This window comes from Perca flavescens, chromosome 6 (genome assembly GCF_004354835.1).
Source record: "Perca flavescens isolate YP-PL-M2 chromosome 6, PFLA_1.0, whole genome shotgun sequence".
Lineage (NCBI taxonomy): Eukaryota > Metazoa > Chordata > Actinopteri > Perciformes > Percidae > Perca > Perca flavescens.
In genome coordinates, this window is record NC_041336.1 from 11,378,674 (window position 1) to 11,392,762 (window position 14,089).

Here is a 14,089-nt window from a genome sequence, read left to right on the forward strand (position 1 = left end):
AATTCAACTACTGAATCTGTCTGTCCACTTCACAGCTGCCTGTTAAATTATTAACAATGAATAGTTTCAAAATGTTCATTATTTTTCATGTCCTGAAGTGTAGCGTCTACTCTTTCTCTCCCTTTGGCTCTTGGCAATACAAGGTTAATACTGTACTGCAGCTTTGACTAATTACTTGCTGTCGATAACCAGTTAAAATGTTGGAAAGTCAGAAATACTGTAAAGTCAGTGTAGGCAACATCTTAGCAGAAGCTGCAATCCAATTGTGGCGTTTTTCCTGCCTCCAGCTACAGTAAGAGTAGTCTAAGCCTTTCCTATGTTGTATATTTTGCCGATATTCAACTTCACAGAGAGACACATCTGGTGTTACCAGCTGAGTGTCTTCTTCTTGGCACTAGATATTCATAGATAGATACTGGGGAGGTGTTAAAAGCCTCTTTATTACCATATTTCAACATATTGTATAGCAGTTAAGGCTGGTTGTTAGTGCGCTGAGGTTAAGAATTAACATATTTTCATATATTGACAAATAGAAACTTCCTGTAGTTTTGTGTACACAGAACTAAATAAAGTGTAACGCAACCTCCAATGAAAGAGCCTCCCCTCTCCACATCTAAGCACAGCTATCACTCCTCCCAGGACCCGTTTGATGCAGAGCTTCAAAGAGTCCCACTCCCATGAGTCCTTGCTGTCTCCCAGCAGCGCTGCCGAGGCGCTGGACCTCACTCTGGACGAGGACGCCGTCATCAAACCTGTCCACTCGAGCATTCTGGGACAAGAGTACTGCTTTGAGGTGAGAACCGAGCTGCACGGTGTGGACAAACAACTGCACACTCACACACAAAGAGAGTGTGAGTGTGCAGAGCAGTACACCAAAAAAAATTTGTTCCGTCCTGACAAGTGCCAGTGATGTGAAAGAGACTGTGAATTGAAAGTGTTTTTACATGTGAAGAATAAAAGAAACAAGGACACTGAAATGAGCCCTAGTCCCTAATAATTCGCTGCAGGAGTCTGTCAGCTTTTCCATCATATTTCCATTAGTGGAACATGACAGAGGTTGAGAGTGAATACAAGACATTGTTTTGGCGCCTTAGTTGCAGTCTCCATAGTAACTAATGGCTGTGGTTGTTGAATTTACCATTGGCTATAACCTCAGGTGACTACGGCATCGGGAACCAAGTGCTTTGCGTGTCGCTCAGCTGCAGAGAGAGACAAATGGATCGAGAACCTGCAGAGAGCTGTCAAGCCCAACAAGGTGAGGGGAGAGAAAGGGATGCGGTAGAGGAAGAAAAAAAGGATGATCCCTCTGTCTGTGTGTCTCTCTCTCTCCTCCCCGTCTCCCGTTGTTGTCTGTTTTCAATAAGAGCGCACCGCTTCATTTCTCTGTGTGAACTCCATCCTCGTGTCTGTGTGTGTCTGTGTTGAACAATTTAGCCGCTTCTCCACGCAAATATTAAAGCTGCACAAGGTAGTGTCGCTGGGTGGAGGATCCAAATTGCTGTTTTTGAAAAGCTTTGATAGCCACAAATCAGGTAATGTGATGTCAGTCAATTGAACACCACAGGCTCATGTTTACCAACCCAGCGTGTCTGTGATACTTGATACTAAAGGATACTGAAGGGACAAGGGGCAACAGATTGGATACTGGTGAGTCCAGGTCCCTTCTCACTGTGGGCCTCATGCAAGAAACAATTGAAAAAGACTGACCCGATTGGTTCTTAAAGAGCACGGTAGGAATAAAGTAAGAGATTTATGGCATTCACCAATTTTCTCGCACTTACAATTTTCTTTTTGGCACAAAGGAAATTCACAAGAGGTCCAGACCTGTATAGATGCCTTTCATCATTTATGTGACCTTTGCTCTTAATACCTTAACATGAATGAGTTTGGAGTTTAAATATGCTACCGAAATTAAATTAATATATATATATATATATATATATATATATGACAGACTTATTTTAAAGTTGAGGGTTTTAAGATTGTATGATTTTTATCAGCATACTTCAACTTGCATATAGTTCAGCCACCTCAGGGTTGTTTTGCAGGTTATGTTGCACCTGCCAGTGAAACATCACCTACTGCAGGCTATAACCATGTCCCCTTGACCGCTTCTCATTTTAGTCTAACATGCACCTGCTTGTGGAAACGCTTTGTCCAGTTATGGGAGTTTGGCAAATCCGACTTGGATCACTCAGATGAACAAACCTCACAGAAAAAAAAGAGTGGTTTAGGATGAGAATAGGAAAATATTCTTGCATGAGGCCCAATGTCAGTGTGTTCATATCGGACACCAGATTACAGTTAATACGTGCACACGGTATGCAGCTCTACTGTAAGATTTAAGCAGATATAATGGTGTATTTTCATATAAAAAATATTTCCTAGTGCAGCTTTAAGGTACTGTGATTGTATTTCCATCCTCACAACTTAAAAAAAAACACATCAAACAACAAATCTCAGCCCTTTATATCGGCTCAAAAACCAATATAAAATTTTGTACCCATATTACATAGTTCTGTAAAAGTGTCCCATATCTCGCCTCGCTGTTATAAAAAAAAAGTGAACAGGCATGTAAGAGATGCCGCTTTGATGGCAACCAGGGACTAAGTTATTAAGCCAGACTGAGATGAAACATCGCCCGAGCTGAATGCCTCGTCCAGATGCTTGGGCCGCGGGGGTCCTGGCTGAGTCATGGAGCTCCAAGGACTCCACACGGGGGCTCTTTCCAAAATCGTCCCCCTCCTACCCCTAAACAACATGCACCGTGCATCTCAGACCAGATGCACTGACAGAGATAAGACTTACTGCAGAGACATAGATTATCATTATGCTTCTTAACTTTCTGGAGCCTTTTAATTCTCTTTTTGAGCTTCGATCGTTTGTTTTTTCATAAGGAGAGCATCCACTTCAACCCTGCCTTCATGTTTTACTATTTTTTTGGAAGTAAAATCGAGATCTGACTGAAACTAGGGAAGATGTAACATGATATGAAGGCGCAGGACTCGGGCCCATGCTGGTGCTGCTGCACTGTATGTGCACTAGCAAACTGAGCCACCAGATGCCCAGCACATTCAAACTCCGACATTTGGAATTAATTATGCCTTGTGTTTGGCGCTGGTTATCAAAGAGCATACAAATGGAGAACTCAAGAACTGTGGATCTAGCTGATGCTCACATATTGAGTCGTCTAAATTAGGACTTAAATAGCCTGAAGCAAACGGGGCTAACAACAATGGCATTTGAGCCCAATTGAAATGACTCACCCCCCCCCCCCTCCCCGTTCGCTGAAACATCACTCTGCAATCAACACTGCGCTCTCTCCTCCCATGGGGTATGTCAAATATAGCTTGGGCTTTGTGATCATGATTAGGAAGTGTCGCTGTCTACAGAAACATTACCACCATTGTTTGTCCCACGTCTTTGCAGCACATGTGCATTGTGTCATTTGTGTCTTTCTACGTTTAAGTGAATTACTTTTTTCAGCCAGTGAAACCACTCACCTACTCTTATCCTCCACGTTGTCGGTTATCTTTCTTCTCTGTCTGTTTCTCTGTCATGCTGTTGTCTGTCTCTGCATTCAAGTCCAGAATTGAGAGCAAATGATCAAGTGTAGCCTCAGATCCACAGTAGCTCAACCGCCATGTCACCAGCTATTTCTTTCCTGTCATTTACTCCCGCAGGCGGACCTGCTGTCGCCCTTTATTCACACATGCTGTCTCTATTTCCATATCTCTGAACTTTTTTTTCTTTGCTGTTTGTCATTTCTATCCCCCTGCATTGTATCATCTTCTCTTGGAAAGCATCTTTAATGACAGTGTATGCACTTGACCTTATTTGACCTGACTTCATCTCCACGCAGGACAACAGCCGGAGGGTGGACAATGTGCTCAAACTGTGGATCATTGAGGCCCGCGAGCTTCCAGCCAAGAAACGCTACTACTGCGAACTTTGTCTGGACGACATGCTGTACGCACGCACCACCAGCAAGCCCCGCACCGACACCGTTTTCTGGGGAGAGCACTTTGAATTCAACAACCTGCCAGCCGTCCGCAACCTACGCCTTCATCTATACAAAGAGACAGACAAGAAGAGACGCAAGGTGACAGAGAGATCTGTAGGGTTACATGGAGGTCTGACAGCGGCTAGTTTGACAGGATCACTGTAGTAATGTTTGGTTTATTTGAGCATTTTGTTGCCTTTTTTTTTTAAAGATTATTATTTTTTTAGACTTTCTGCCTTTATTTGATAGGACAGCTAGGTGAAAAAGTGTGTGGGGGGGGGAGACATGCAGGAAATCATCACCGGTCAGATTCAAACCCTGGACCTCTGCGTCAAGGCATAAACCTCTCAGTATATGTGCGCCTGCTCTACCAACTGAGCTAACCCGGCCACAATGTGCTATGATTTTATAGTTTAAAATGACACTCAAATATACCTAAAATTCTAAAGTGGCTATAATTTAATACAATTTATCTATATATCGTATTATACAACTATGTGACAGTGTAAAAGGGGTTGTAATGATGACCCTACAGAGAATTATCAACCAAACCTGGAGCTCCCCTCAGCTTTGTAGTTTCAGGTCATTGTTTAGCTGTTCAGACTGCAACTTTACTGTTTTGGTTCAGTCTCTCCGCTCACCTAGGATCATGTTTAGCCACAGCAGGAAGCTATTTTCAGCAAAAAAGCTCTAAAAACCAACTTTACAATACCTTCCCAGCACCAAACAGAAGACAAACACAGTTAGAGACTACTTGGTGGAGCATTTAGCAGCTAAAGAGCCAGATATTTCCCTCAGGAGATGGTAAGGACCACAAACAGAACTTAAAGAGAGTGAATATTGGACTCACATTACTAATAAGAACCACTTTTTTAACAAGTCCGCCATATATAAGTTATAAGGTGATGATATTCCTGAAAGTTAATTTTAAAGTTAGAACTTAGTAGAAAGTCTTTCTCAGCCCTGGCACAGCCCCCTTCTCCTCCAACATTTGTATAACAGAAATGAACAATTTGTCTTATTAGAGCATCACTTCAACAAAAACAAGGAGATGAGAAAATACCATACTGTGAGGATGTAACATTATGCAAACTAGCTGCATTGTCATTCAGTGGTTTAATAATAAAATAGCCAATAGCAAAATGGGGTCATGTCTGTGATAACATTGCTTTTGTCTTTGTCATTTGCTTTAATGGCTTCATAACAAAACACTTATGAATATGCAAAATCCATAGTTTGGGTTGCAGGGAAACTGCAGTGAGTCTGTTCAAAAGCAGAGTGCCTGCTCAAAAGAAAGAAAATGCAGAAACAATCATAATTGATGATGTAATCACTGAGTCATTGCCATGGATCAACAAACCTATCAGCCCCCTGTGGATACACAGTGTTAAGGCCATTTTGTGTTATTTTACATATTTTTTGCCCCTTTAGGTTTTGTCACTTTTGGAAATATATATTTTTAAGCAAGAGAATAAATAGTGAGTCACAAATTTGATAATTTCTTTTCTCAATTTAGTACAAGAGCAGCAGCCTCATAGCACAACAACTAATTTCTAGCTTCAAACGACACTGCAGAGATCCAGTGTTAGTCTTGCTATTCAATACTTATTTAGTGAGGAGCTTTAAATGAACTTTTTTTTGACATTTTAGACTTTTTATAAAATGCTGGAGCTTAGTGGAGCTTTATAGGAGGCAAACCTTTCTTTGACACATGCTTATCTCGATTAATATCTTTTTTTCCTCTCTCTCTCTTTTAGGAAAAGAGCACATACTTAGGACTTGTAAGCATCCCCATCTCAAGCATCACTGGACGTCAGTTTGTGGAGCAGTGGTACCCGGTCATCCAGCCCAGTGTCCTCACCAAGGGAGCTGGTGGCGGAGGGGGGAAGATCATCAACGCATCCCTACGCCTCAAATCCCGCTTCCAGACCATGAACATCCTGCCCATGGAGCTGTACAAGGAGTTTGCAGAGTACGTCACCAATAACTACCGCACCCTGTGTGCTGTGCTGGAGCCTGTGCTGAGTGTCAAGAGCAAAGAGGAAGTGGCTTGTGCATTGGTGCATATACTGCAGAGCACAGGGAAAGCTAAGGTAGGGACACCTCTATGTGCCTAATCAGTATATGAAAATTTGCCAAAACAAAGCTTTTTCAGTCCTTTTTTATTTCTGCGGTAAACATTATGTATAAGAAAGAACAATAATTAAGTTCCTTCTTTTCTCTAGGACTTCCTGTCAGACATGGCGATGTGCGAGGTAGACAGATTCATAGACCGAGAACACCTTATCTTCAGAGAGAACACTCTGGCCACCAAAGCCATAGAAGAGTACCTCAAACTGATCGGACATAAGTACCTCAAGGATGCTATAGGTGAGCCAGAACAGAGGGGCATTTGACACTTGATTTTATCTTTACTGTATAAACTGAAGCAACTGTGTAACACCAAATAGAAATTGATTTAATATTCAGGAGATTAACTTTTGGAAGTGTTGGAATGGCAAAACTTTTAATTAATGGATTAAATTTAGCGTAAAGTAAGATACTGTTACCCACTTTCTCTCAGTCTGCCTCCATATTTTTGCTTGACAAGAGCACTTTTAATATTTTCCACCTTTTCATATCTCTGCACATAGTTTCATGAAATATTGAAGGATGTGATTAGCCAAGTACAGCTCAAGTGCCTGACGTCTGTGCGATCAAGAAGCAGCTCTTCTCAAAAGTAGAGAAATACAGCTTCTCCAAAGGGAAGGACAGACAGTATAATATATTGTACTCATTAGCCTAATTTCATTAATGAATGTTTTCACAAGCACATACAAAATCATAAGAAGAAGAAATACTTTTTTATTGATCCCTGAGGGGATTTTGTTCTCTCTGTTGTTATTGTTTAACATTACACAGAGGCTTGACATACACACACATTTACAAACATATACACATGCATTAATGGAGAGATGTGAAGGACACCTAGACAGTGCCCAGAAGGTGAACTAGCACCTCTCAAACTACCAGTCCACACTCCGTACTTGGTCTGTACTTAAAGCAGCAACCCTAGGTTCCCGAGCCAAACGCCCACAAACTGAACTCTTGCCACCCTGACAATTGTATTGTAGTTTGGAACTACTATGGTCAACCACCATTACTCTTGATACATTTAAACAGGAAGTTGACATGAGACAAGATAATGTAAAAAGAAAATACAGCTAAATTAAAAGTAGCATCTCAAACTGCTTTACATCAAATTGTATATATTAAAAAACATCTAAACAAATAAAATGTGGCAAACAAAATTTTAAAATAAAATAATATATTATTGATAGTATAATAGATATAATCAAATAATAAAAGGGTAGAATGATGAGAACAAACTTTAGAAACGAAATAAAATAAAGAAGACCACTTTAAAAGTACTGTAGTTTTTACACATCCAATCTGTATTTTTATATATATATATATATATATATATATATATATATATATATATATATATATATATGTATTTTTTATAATTCTTAGAATTACTTTCTACAAAATTGATATGTTTTAGTTAAAAGTGAGTATTTTGGATCAAAGATACAGCCTACTAGAGTTGCTGGAAGGTTTGACTTCAAGTTACAGTAGTTAGCTTGTTGGCTAATTAGCCTGCCACCCAGGCTTCCCAGCTTTGAGCTTTCAGATTCCATTTGCTTTTTGAATTAACAACACTGAACTGATCTTGTTGCTGTTACTAATGAAAAGTATTTTTAGGTGAGTTCATAAGGGCCTTGTATGAGTCAGAGGAAAATTGCGAAGTGGACCCCATGAGAACGCCACCCTCTGTGCTCCCAGACCACCAAGCCAATCTCCGAATGTGCTGTGAACTAGCACTCTGCAAGATCGTTAACTCCCATTGGTAAGTAGCTATCCAATGCTTTGTTTTGAGTGTGTGTATTCCTATCTGCTACTATAAAGACACATAAGACTTCAGATTCTTTCACAGGGAAATGGAGAAACTCAGAATCGCCACAGTTTGTTTCTGATCCTGACTTGTAGTATATCCCTTTCATAGTGTTTTCCCTCGAGAGCTAAAGGAAGTTTTTGCCTCCTGGAGAGTGCGCTGTGCTGAGAGAGGACGGGAAGACATTGCCGACCGTCTCATTAGTGGTTCCCTCTTCCTGCGCTTCCTGTGTCCTGCCATCATGTCCCCATCACTCTTCAACCTCACCCAGGAGTATCCCGACGAGCAGACTTCACGCACGCTCACCCTCATCGCGAAAGTAGTGCAAAACCTGGCCAACTTCTCCAAGTTAGTTTTATTTCATTACTTTAAAGCTTTTACACTTTGTATCCACTTACTCACCACTACACACCAGTACACAAGACAGTATATAACATGCTTAAACAGCAAGCATTCAGTCAAAACCTATAATCAATCAAGCATAAAAACATAGAAGTAACCATCTCTTCTTGAAATACAAGAAAACAGGTCTTTATTTCTGAACTAAAAGCTTAATTTAGTGTTCCTTTATGAAGTCAATTAAAATACATGAAATACTCAAATATTTCCACATTTAAATATGTGCGGTTTTTCCTGCAGTGCTTAAAATGTTTATAAAATTAATATCTGGAGTCATCTTGAAAAACAATAACAACATACTCGTAGTTTACCTGCATTCATATGTATAATTGTTAATTAATTAATTATAATAAATGTTAAACATAAGCTTGACTGAAACAACGGACACAATAGCAAATGTCATTTGCATAAAGGCATAATAATAGGCAAGATTTGGAACATTTGTACCCAACTATATTGATGAAAATGGTGAATATTAGGGGGCCGAGGACTGAACCCCGGGTTACACCTCCAAACACGTTCATTACTTGGTAACAACAAGTTTTGCCCTTTCATTCTGTACTTATGAAAAGTATCATGTTTGTTCACGCTTTGAAAATCGACATACCGTACATTAATTTCCATTATAACTCTATTTTGGTTAAAAATTTTCCCTAATTTTCCATCATATTGTGCTAAAAATGTCGAAATCCTCTATAATTTTAAGTCGCTGGACCCCAAATAGTATTTATACAGGCACCGCTGTGCTGTAACTAATAATATACATTTTTTTCAGTTTGGTTTATTTGACTCATAACCACATAGTAAGTGATGTATTAAAGGTAGCATGTGCAGCTCTCATTTTAAACCAACACATTTGTTTATATTCACGAATTATTCAAACCAAAATGTACTGTAATATCTTGGTCTTGACAAGATGGCAGTCAATGTAAAGGACCTTTTTTGTAAGAAAGAGAATCTCAGTTTAAAAGTTATCCTCAGTTGCTCACTTGTTTTGTTGTTCACTTTCTATTCTCTTTCATCTCCTCAATGGCCTTTTCTTTCTTTCCCACCTGCAGGTTCGGCAATAAAGAGGAGTACATGTGTTTCATGAATGAGTTTTTAGAGATGGAATGGGGCTCCATGCAGCAGTTCCTGTACGAGATCTCCAACGTGGACAGTGTCAGCAATGCAGGCGGCTTTGAGGGATACATCGACCTGGGCAGGGAGCTGTCCATACTCCACAGCCTTCTCTGGGAAGTCATAGCTCAGCTCAGCAAGGTAAACCCAAACATGACCCATCATCTATACCATTATAAACTATTTTGTTTTTAGATTTGTCTAACCCTTTTTACAAAAGGCTTTCCCTAAAGTTTTTATCAATTATTCATTGTTCTTATTTGGTAATACTGCTATATTTTTGATCACTTTACCATACGAGAATTAGAAACCTACATTGTACTTTCATGTAAAGGGAAATAAAAAATAGCTACACATGATAATATAGTACTAGTCCAGTATAAAACCACCAGTAATTATGGCTTAAATGAAATAAAATTTCTAAAGATGAGTGAAAACTTATGACAAAAGTCATATTTATTTCAGAGCTGTTGCATTGAATAGCATTACATTGTGCAGGTTGTCATGTTATTGTGTCCAGCCCTTGTACATCACTTCAGGTTTTATTGCCAAGAAGCCAAACTCAGACTCCATATGTTATTTCAGGATTGAATTCTCAACAACATGGTCTCAAAAGCGTCTCAGACTTCCTTGATAAATGAGGCTGTAAGTCCTTAATCAGCCTTGAGCCGTCATTAACTTAGGTGGAGGTGGACATAATGACATTTTAATGAAACCCTTAAACTAGATAACTCAAAAATAAACTATTTTTTAAATCCGCAGCAAAACTCAGCAAAACTGGTTTTCTTTGAACCACAGGATGCTATCATCAAACTGGGTCCTTTGCCTCGCCTCCTGAATGACATCAGTATGGCCTTGCGTAACCCACACCTCCAGAGGCAGCCCAGCCATCAGACAGACAGGGTGCAGGAGAGGCAGACAGAAAGGCTGCTGTCACGACCGAGCTTCAACAGGGGCATCTCGTCCGAGTTCCAAAATCTCATGATGAGGGATCTTAATAGGTCGGTGACGTTAAACGCCAAATGTTATCATCAACTGTCTCTCTGCTTCAAATAACTTCATTATGAAATTATGAAACTTTGATTTCTCTGATGTTGTTTTTATGTTCACTTATATACAAGATGAAGGAAACCAGTGAATACATTTTATCCTAAAAAAAAATGACTCAAAATAACTCAAAATGATCAATCGATTATCAAAATTGTTGCAGATTATTGTAGATCAACTAGTCGGTTGATCGATTGACGAATCATTCCAGCTCTAATTACATCTTAGTCTCTATCTTCAGCTATTGTTGGCCTTACTCACTGCTGTTCTCCAGCTCTATAGATATCACTCGCTTGCCTTCCCCCACCTCCACCGGAGGGGTCATGCCATCCCGCTCCCAGATGGGTTTTCAGGACCGTGACCAGCTCCATCGAGCGTCCTCCAAAGACATGTTTTACGTATCACGCCCTCCCTTGGCCCGATCCAGCCCGGCCTACTGCACAAGCAGCTCGGACATCACGGAACCAGATCCTAAGGTGAGTTTTATCATACTGATTTGGGGAACCATCATCCCATCCACTAGGTCTATCTTTATCAACGTGAGGTTAGTATGACATGCATGTTAGTCATACTTAATAGAATCTGCCATCGTGTGATCGAGGCTGTAGTATATCATGACATCTGCTTTTTTTCCACTGATTCACCACGCAAATCATCCTAGCGGTATTTCCTGGGAAATACTTTGAGGCATTCCGATATCCAGGCCTCGCGGTAAAAACACCCGCACCACCCTCACCCATATCATCCGTGGCCAAGTAACATACATAATATCAGGGGGCACAATAGCCTCTCATTCCCCTTATTATATAGATGCTCAGTGTCAATAAAAGCGTATCTATGATGGACCTCCAGGATTCCCGAATGAACAGCGTGTCTAACCTGCAGTCGGTGGACATGCTCAACTCCTCCCAGGCCTCCATCGCCGGCATGGGCAGCTTCGGAGGGCTGAGCAGCGGAGGCGGTGGCGGCCTGGGGTCGGGCCTGAGCAGCCAGCTGCGGGCCGGTGGGAGGTTGTCAGCTGGCTCTGGCGGCTCCAGCATGTCCGGCGGCCTTCGGCTGAGCCAGCTGAGCCAGATGGGCACCACCACCGACTCGCTATCCCAGCAGCAGCAACAGCAGGCCGCCGCCATGCGCTACCCGCTTTCCTTCCAGAATCCCCTCTTTCATCTGGCGACCGCCGATGGGCCTCAACAGCAACAGCTCCATCACCAGCACAGCCGGGCTCAACCTCCAGCACCCCTGCTCCTGGCCCCAGAGCCTGATCCCTCTCACCCGACCTACATGCCACAGTTCGCCCATGGGGGGTTCTCTCGCAGTGAGGACCTGTCCACCCTCAGGACCAGGGACGGTCACCTGGGACAACCCAGCATCATCCACTCACACAGCTACAGTGACGACTACAGCAGGGCTGAATATGGACGCAGGCAGATGTCCACACATGTGCAGGTACATGTGTGTTCACTGTGTTCTTGTCTTGTTTCTTTTAAATTATTCTGATGGCATTAGGGCTTCAACTAACAATTGTTTTCATTATCGTTTGATCAATAGATCTTTTTTCATTTAGTGCATAAAACGATTGAAACTAGTCACAAATGTACAGAGCCCAAGGTGAAGTCTTCAGGTTGTTTGATTTGTCCTACCAATGGTCCAAAAACCAAAGCTGGGAAACTGGACCCAGATAATGTTTGGTATTTTTCCTTTTTAAATGAGTAAAACGATGAAGCGATTAGCAGAATTGTTTCAGATCAACTAATTAATGTAGGCCTACTTCAGTGTTGTTTTGGCATTTTGACTACATTTGACACAAGAGGTCAAATATTTAGTCAATTAGTCTATTAGTTAATCAACAACCCATATTTAACAGTAGATAGACTGATGGAAAATGATGGGGGGGACATGCAACTGAAAAGACTCATCGATCCATCACTGAAACTAATCTTCCTGGATTACACGCCCAACCATCGCAGCCTCTAACATTATTTTTGACACGGTGCTCATTCAAGTTTAAAGTAGCATCATCTGCCCCAGAAAGAACTGAAACCAAAATGTGAAAATGCTAATTATGCTGTTATTTACTATTTTGCTTCCTAAGGATAACCTCCAACAGCAACAACAAATGATGGGCCAGGCCTCCCAGACAGGGACGTCCCACTCCTCCCTGGCCACCACGCCCCCCACCACAGTCCAACCCGTGCGCCAGAGTTCTGTTGCCCCGCCTCCCGTCCAGCGCGTCAAGTCCCAGACCTCCCATCAGCTGTCCGTCAGTGCGGCTGCTGCACCTGCTGCTCTGGCTAAAACACGACCGCCGAGCGCCAATCTCCTCCAGTCACCGGAGTCCGGCTACGGCGGCAGGCAGCACGGGTCCCGGCAGCTGTCCGTCAAAGACAACACTGCCCCGGGGCTGCCCCACCAGCAGAGCTCTGTCAGGGAAAGCCAGAGTCCACAGGGAACCACCAGTCAGAGCACTCAACAGTCACCACAGCAACAGCCTCAGCAACAGCACCTGCTCAAGCCCACCATGAGCAAACAGGTAACATCTGCACGCTCTGAATTTATTTTATTTTATTTATTCTTCTCTTTAGCGCTGCAGTATTTTCTACCAGCACCTGTGCTTCTGACTACTTCCCAACAATGTGTGTAAGATATCAGTTACTGTATTTGGGTTTTAATTGTAAACGGCACTAACATTGTCAGGAAAGACTGCAGTCAGACTGTTGAACAGCACCACACTGTAAACTGAGACAATGTGGAACAAATGTATGGGTGAATGCGTGTGTGTGTGTGTGTGTGTGTGTGTGTGTGTGTGTGTGTGTGTGTGTGTGTGTGTGTGTGTGTGTGCGTATGTATGTGTACATATGATATATATATGTATGGGTATATGTATGTGATTTGTGTATACACATCTGTATTTCTACATCTCTCATATTTTTAATTGCTAACTCCTTCGTTTTATATATCATATTTTTACTACACTATATTTATTTATTTACTGTATTTAGAATTGCATTCTTCTAGCTGCTGATGTTTGTTTTTTTATGGTGGTCCTATTCAACGTAATTTCGTTCTACACTGCACTTCCTGAAGGGTTTTTTGGAATGACAATAAAAGTGATCTTGAATCTTGAATCTTGAATAAGGGCTTGAGTCCCATCAGGGTTCAGCTAAAAATGTATGCGCTCTGAGGCACTCTGCATAAAAGCCTGCAGAAAAATAGCTTTATTATGAAACTGACTCTCATCCACTTAAGAACCTCATGTTCTCACATTCAATTTGCTGGCCTTTCTCCCAAGGGCTCCCAGACTCCATCTACCCTCAATCCCCCAACCCCAGCCAATGAGCGAACGGTGGCCTGGGTCTCCAACATGCCTCATCTGTCGGCTGACATTGAAAGTTCGCGGATTGACCGTGAAGAGTTCAAACTGAAGGAGTACTCAAAGAGCATGGATGAGTCACGCATGGACAGGGTAGGTATCTAGTTTCAGAACTGCCCTTTACATAAAAAACTAACTTTTATTCATGTTTATAGGAACATTGAGTCATGTCTATCATTGCTGAGCAGATGGCAGTCAGATCTGGTCTCAACAC

The 14,089-nt window shown here is 41.7% G+C and overlaps 1 protein-coding gene across 1 annotated transcript in view; it reads left to right on the forward strand.

Annotated features, from left to right (window-relative positions):
- Window positions 1-14,089, forward strand: part of LOC114556834 (ras/Rap GTPase-activating protein SynGAP-like) — a gene marked incomplete at its 5' end in the record, with an annotated part of 37,831 nt that overhangs the window by 5,246 nt on the left and 18,496 nt on the right. Inside the window, 13 exons of the mRNA XM_028579884.1 lie at window positions 640-793; window positions 1,157-1,255; window positions 3,863-4,102; window positions 5,761-6,096; window positions 6,229-6,373; window positions 7,751-7,895; window positions 8,052-8,288; window positions 9,398-9,599; window positions 10,221-10,459; window positions 10,780-10,981; window positions 11,418-11,951; window positions 12,598-13,035; window positions 13,795-13,968. Coding sequence (XP_028435685.1) covers window positions 640-793; window positions 1,157-1,255; window positions 3,863-4,102; window positions 5,761-6,096; window positions 6,229-6,373; window positions 7,751-7,895; window positions 8,052-8,288; window positions 9,398-9,599; window positions 10,221-10,459; window positions 10,780-10,981; window positions 11,418-11,951; window positions 12,598-13,035; window positions 13,795-13,968 — 3,145 coding nt within the window. The remainder of the gene's footprint in view (window positions 1-639; window positions 794-1,156; window positions 1,256-3,862; window positions 4,103-5,760; window positions 6,097-6,228; window positions 6,374-7,750; window positions 7,896-8,051; window positions 8,289-9,397; window positions 9,600-10,220; window positions 10,460-10,779; window positions 10,982-11,417; window positions 11,952-12,597; window positions 13,036-13,794; window positions 13,969-14,089) is intronic.